Source organism: Echinops telfairi, unplaced genomic scaffold, assembly GCF_000313985.2.
Source record: "Echinops telfairi isolate 266 unplaced genomic scaffold, ASM31398v2 ScPeMD7_18;HRSCAF=68, whole genome shotgun sequence".
Classification (NCBI taxonomy): Eukaryota; Metazoa; Chordata; class Mammalia; order Afrosoricida; family Tenrecidae; genus Echinops; species Echinops telfairi.
In genome coordinates, this window is record NW_022103915.1 from 42,642,529 (window position 1) to 42,649,094 (window position 6,566).

The window sequence follows — 6,566 nt, forward strand, 5'->3', positions numbered from 1 at the left end:
ACTCATCCCACAGAGTGTCTGGTCCAGGCGATGAACAGCCGACAGGCCACTCATCCCACAGAGTGTCTGGTCCAGGCGATGAACAGCCGACAGGCAACTCATCCCACAGAGTGTCTGGTCCAGGCAATGAACAGCTGAGCATGTAGCCACTGCCCCGCCAGGCCTGCTAGATTCTAACTAGGACCTGATCTTGTCACTCATGCCCCTTACTTTCAGGATCAACGATAGGACTGATACTTCACTTTTCACAAGAATATGAAGTTCTTTTTCCTGTATTAAGCTAATAAAAAGGAATATAAATGTGAAATCTTAAAATATCTTTGCCATCTCTTACTGTTCATTACACTGGTTTTATGTCTATTATAAGTGTCAGAAATCAAGAGAGCAAGAGAGAAAAAACCACCCACAAGCCTTATATGAAACTTTGAAAAGAAATGCTTTAATGTACATGGGGGAAAGTATGTTGATGTGGCTGTTATTGTTGAATAATCTTTTAAACCATTTTGGTTGTTGATGTTACGTTCTGTTTCCTTCCCCAGTGAGAAAAAGAAAGAAAAGGAACGTGAAGAATTGTGGAAAAAACTGGAGGATCTGGAGTTAAAGAGAGGTCTTAGACGTGATGGGATAATTCCAACTTAACAAAAATACTGAAAACAGCATTACTAACCTGTGGAGTCACACATTTATGTAGTAGAAGATGGAGCAACAGTTTTCTGTATTGTGCAACTTTACAGTAGATTTCACATTTGTTTCATTATTACAATGGCACTGTATATACCTACCTGTCTGTAAGTAAAGGAAAATCAAAATAAGGACTTCAATCCAAAGTTTGGACAGTCGATGGACTTCTCAGAACTTTGCAAACATAATCATTGTTCTAACCCTCTTTAAAAACAAACAAACAAACAAAGCAATCTTCAGAGATCTGTTGATGAAATTGCTGTGTTAAAATTCCATTGTTGGGAGTTCCTTATTTATCATTAGCAGAGAGTATGATACAATTTTCAAATGTGAACAATCTTAAATTTAGCTTGTCTTCTGCTAAGCTGTTAAATGTATTTATAGTAAATGGAAGAAAAGAAAAAAAAAAAAGACTGTCATTTCCTATCAGTTTGTCTAACGTTCTCCTCTGGATAACTTGACTGTAATTTGACATCTTTTCCTTTTGCACATCTCCATGAGTTGAATGTCCATGTGAAACAGGGCCCTGAACTAGAAAGGACCCTGATAAAAGTTTCGTTTATTGGGGTGAACGTCTTTCTAGTCACCAGGTAGTCCTGGTGCTCCATCAGTTGTAAATTAGGAGTAAAAGAGAAGAGGTGATAAGCATAGTAGGGAAGGGAATTTTGGATTCATTGCATCAGTTTATGGTGACTCTAAATCAAGGTCTTGAATCCTCTGAAAACAGGCACTGACTGGCCCATCACCGGCTTCAGTACCTGGCCGGTATTAGTGGTAGACATCATTGAACATACATGCCAGAGATGTTATAGAAATGTCAGCCAAACTTCCTTTTGGACCATTTTTAAATAAGAAAGACAAATATGAAACAGTACAACCATGAAATTGATCGCCAGAGCTTGTGAATCTAATTGGGAAAAGAGTTGAGCAAACAGCCTGGACTGTTTGGAGTTGTTGCCTTACTTTTTAATATGTATTTATAAAGTATTTCAGCAAAAGAGGATGTAGCCTCGGGGCTGGGGGTACCCACAATAACAGGTTACAGTGTTTTCTTGTAGATTCTTGCTCTATATCTCATCCCAACGCCAGCCCTGTTTTTAGCCAGAAAGGATTCAGGATATGTACATTACTAGGCATCCTGAATTGGATGCAGATTCCTAACTACTGTATTTGTTACCAAAAGTGATTCTACAAATGCTACTGAAAAAAAAAATCTGGAAATCCCTCTTGTCCTAAGTATTAATAATAAAGTTTAAAAATGCTTTTATATCAAAGGTGCATTCTGACCAAATTGTTTAAGAAAAAAACAAAATCTAGGGCTGTATTATAGGTGTATCGTATTGGCTCTCTGTATTTAAAAGAGGAATCTTACATCTTGGGTAGATAATATGCCGATGACATTTGTGTACAGTATGTACTTAACCTAATGCCACTGCGTTATGATGTACTGAAAGGTATGTGTTTTGGGATTGATTTCCAAGATGCTTTTTACTTGTTATGGGCACAGCAGCAGTGAATTGATAATCCTAAACCATTTCCAGCAGTATTCCTAGTAGAGAGCTGATTTTGTGTTCATGAGTGAAATTATGATTAGTAGTGAACATGAACACGTGAACTGTTGTTGCTCTTACTAGAAATACAATATGAATATGGCCTTGGATATTTTCGTCCTCCATCTAAATAGAAAGTAGAATCTGCAGTTTCATTGTTTCCAAGAAAAAAGGGGGGGAAACAGGAAAGGAAAAAATATAAAATAAAAAGGCCCTTCACCTCTCTCCCCTGTTGTGTTTCAGGATTATCAGGTCACAGGTTATGTGTAAAAAGTCAGTTAATTATGGGTATTGTCATCTCAGTCACTTTGTAAAAACAAAGCAGAACTTGGCATTGTTAATTTTGGAAGAGAAACAGCAGTAAAAGAATTATATGCAACACCAAACACAACATGGTTTCATGGAATTAATAGAATTTTTTTTTTTTTTAAGAAAATGGAGTTTCAGTGTAAAATTGGCACAGGTTGCCAAAGAGGAAACAGCTTTCAAAGTACTGGAGCAAAGATTCAAGTTGTGATACTAAAGATAAAAAATAAATTTGTAGCAATCATCTTCTCCAGCCCTTTGGTTTCAACTCTGCCTCCCATTAATTTCTGACAGTGTGAACTCTGCTCATTGTTAATTCATCTTGTTAAAACAGAGGACATTCGAATTCTCAGTGTATGAACTAGCTCTTCCCATTGGCATGAAATGCAGTCATGTGAACTGAGAAAGGCCAGGATCCTGTGCTGCCCTGAATTTGCCCTCCCCCAGGGGAGAACGACCCAGAGATCTCTCGTGTCAATTTTGTCCATGGATCATTCCAAACTGAGAAGAATAAAGGGAAATTTTAGACACATGTAAAGAAGCAATTATAGGCCTGTGTCTAAAATCCACAGGGAAACCTCTGAGGAGAAACACTGTCTTTTCTTTTTTAACCGAAAGAGACAATGTGGCATTTGTCATGTTGTGCCCATTGACGCAGTGAACTGCGGTCATCGGACTGCTGTCCTCGCCATCGTTAAGGACACACTTGCTGCATTTGCAGCAGCCTCTCTCCTTGTCCCTTCCCACCATTCTGCTGTTGCTGCCACTCAAGTTCATGTGACAAAGGCGTCTGTGCTATATTTTGTTTGCTTCATAAATTCCCAGAACTATAGATAAATATATTTTTTAAATAGCAGATATTGTAGTTAGCGAGTGATGATCACTCCAACCCTGCCTCTACCATATTGGTTTTAGGGGTAGGATTAAGAGTGTCTGGGTGGAAAAATGATTAAAAAATAGACAAACCCGTGGTTGGAATGATGCCAAGACCTCAGGCTGTGGGCCTAGGTCAATGATGTGAGTGAACGGACCCATCCGATGCTTTGAATCGCGCATGCGTTCCCTTTCTCAGCGTGTCAGTGTCCCCGGTCCTGTACCCACTGTGTTTCCTTTTTGTCCTGCTTCATTTTATTATATTTTGCTCTCGTCAACATCTCGACTGTTTTTTATAAAATAAAGTAATAAAAAACAATGCCCTCGATGCCGCTGGATACTCACAAGCAGGGTCCCTCCCCTTCATGTCGGCTGCTTGCCTCAATGGAAGGGTTTAATTTATTTTGTACCTCCCCCTATGCGTGGGGCAGTCCAGTGTGCAGAGCCAGAAGTTGCTTATAATTGCACCTGCTGTACTTAAAAGTATGGCCCGGGGCGCAATCACACTATGGGAAGAAGAAGAAGGGGGGGGAAAAAGTATATTTAGAGCTTTAAAAGCTTTTTTATTTTTTTGTGGGGTTTAGGGGTGGGAAAGGGAAGATATATGGACCTTTGTGGCATTTTTAAGTGTTTAGAGCTCCTCCCCCTCCTTTTGTTTTGTAATTTCCCTTGAACGTAATGCACTGACCTGACCCAGGAAATGACAAGAGTCTTTGTTTTGATGCTGTTACCAATGCTACGTAAGATGCCAGACGCCTATAGCGGGAAGGAAAAAACAAAAAAAGGTGGCCCCAGACGCGATCAGTGATGTTTTATTTGCACGTCGATATTCTTATTTTTGTATTCTGGCTCGACTGAGTCTAGAGAGAAGGCACAGGCCACAAAGGAGTTTTCTAGTCGGTGTATTGGCAATGCGTTTTCATATTCCCAAGTGTGTGACTTTGCGGATCTAAAAGGGCTGTGCGTCTTGAGAGAAGGTGGTGCGTGTTGGTCGCGCGCATGTCGTGTGAGCTGCTGCTTGGGCACGATCCGCAGCAGCTCTTGGAGACGAATGTCCCAGCTGACGATGTCTGTGAATCTAGATTTCCTTGACCTCCCTTTCCCTCTACTTGTTTCTTCTTTTTGAAAATCATGCATTGTAAATAAGTTGTAACCAGACCTCATGTATCAATGGGGAACTTTCAAATATAAATATTATCAATCTGTTTTCTGGTTGTTGTCTGATTTTTGACTGAAGAGAATAACATATCCATTACTTTTGGTTTGAGGATTTTGCTCTAGCTTCCTAAGTCTTTTGGTATTTTAGTATTTAATTGTTTTAGCAGGAGAGGGCAGCAAAAGTTCGTTTTACCCATAAGAAATGCTGTAATCCATGATTGGTTTTAAATTTAGGTGTGTGTGCGTGTGTGCGTGTTGCATCTGTTGTTGGAGAGGTAAAAATGAAACAAGTTCGATATGAAAAGTTGCATATGAAAATTATAGACAGACTCAAATAGACAAAGAATGCAACTTCTGATTCACATCAAAGTTAAAAATGCCTCAAAGCAGTCTTTCCCAGCTCTGGCTAAAACATGAGACTTCCTTTTTAAACAACACAATGCAAGCGGAGTCTTCATCACTTGGAGTTTAAAATGTCTTTCTCCGGATTGCTTTACTTTTCTTCAAAGTGGTAAAAGAAACAAAAACAAACGAAGGTGCTCCCAAAGAGAAACAAGGGTAACCTCCGCTTTCACCAGTGTGAGAGGCCCTGTATTGTGGGCACACCATAATAAAAGGGGCAGCGAAGAGTTCTTGGGTGCCTGGTTGTTGTGTTTATGTGTTTTGGACCTCTGGGCTTCTTGCACTATACAAATAGTATGATCGATTGTCTTGCCTTGAGGCTATTGGTTTTCCAGCTTTCATTTGGGGAAAAAAAAATCAGCTTATGATTAGAGATCTGGATATAGTGGGAATCATTCTGGTATCTGTTGTTTTTTAGCAAAATATCCCAAAAGTCAGTGACTTAAAGCAATAGCACTCATTTATTTTGTTCACCAATCTGCAATTTGAGCAGGACTTGGCAAAACTGCTTGTCTCTGCACTTCAGCCATCAACTGGGGCGTTTCTATTGGAACAAGAAATTCCTTCCACTATGACTGGTGGGATCGTGCAGGTGGTTGGCTGCTGCTCAGCGGGCGGCCTTGGTTCCTCTTGACCATGGCCTTCCCCTGGCCGCTTTGGCTTCCTCACATATGGGTTCTCATGATGATTATTTCAACACACAGGAAGTGGAAGCTGCCAGTCATTTGAGACCTGGGTCCAGAAACTGACACGGCCTCACATCTGTCATTTTCGAAGTCAGCATCTGCCTAGATTCAAGCCGAGGGGATAGAACCTCACCAGCTGATGGGACACGTGTCAAATACCTTGCAGTCATCTATACCACGGAATAAGGAGCATTGGTGACTTAGTGGCTTCAGATTGGCCTGTGATCCCAAAGTCAGCAGTTAGAAACCACTAGCCGCTTCTCGGGAGAAAGATGAGGCTTTCTGTTCACCCTTATAGGGCCATGAGTTTGCATTGACTCATTGAGAGTTGCTGGGTTTTTTTTTTAGTTCCCTTAAGATAGATGCTTTTAAAGCACCGGGTTTAGGTGTGATCTTCTGACATGACCAATTGAATCGCATCGAATTTGTATCCACATACAGTGTTAACTAGTTTTTCATACTCATTTAAGATCTGTATTGGGAGGGAAAGTCAGCAGTGGCAAATTCAGCAATTTTGTATGTATGAACATGCATTTATAACATATTTAAATTTCAAGAACTTTAGCATTCAAAGAGATGTAAGAGATTATTTCCTGAGCTTATCTTGCCTCCTGCATGTGAATGAATATTTACAGTGGAGGCAAACTCCCACTTCCTGGGTTTCCCTGAATGTGTTCCAGGTTCATGTTGCTAAGTGCCATCCAACTGGTTTTTGACTCGGCATCCCAGCGTATCACAGGTTGAAATGTCCCCGGCTCGGTCCCCCGTGTATCACAGGTTGAAATGTCCCCGGCTCGGTCCCCCATGTATCACAGGTTGAAATATCCCTGGCTCAGTCCCCCGTGTTTCACAGGTTGAAATGTCCCCGGCTCGGTCCCCCATGTATCACAGGTTGAAATATCCCCGGCTC

At 40.7% G+C, this 6,566-nt stretch overlaps 1 protein-coding gene across 5 annotated transcripts in view; it reads left to right on the plus strand.

The window, feature by feature from the left end:
* Positions 1–1,948, plus strand: part of PPP2R5E (protein phosphatase 2 regulatory subunit B'epsilon) — a 158,823-nt gene extending 156,875 nt beyond the window's left edge. For all 5 annotated transcript variants that reach the window (XM_045287806.1, XM_045287809.1, XM_004698643.2 and 2 more), the window contains one exon: positions 540–1,948. In XM_045287806.1, coding sequence (XP_045143741.1) covers positions 540–639 — 100 coding nt within the window. In that variant the 3' untranslated portion in view covers positions 640–1,948. The remainder of the gene's footprint in view (positions 1–539) is intronic.
* Positions 1,949–6,566: the final 4,618 nt, after the last annotated feature.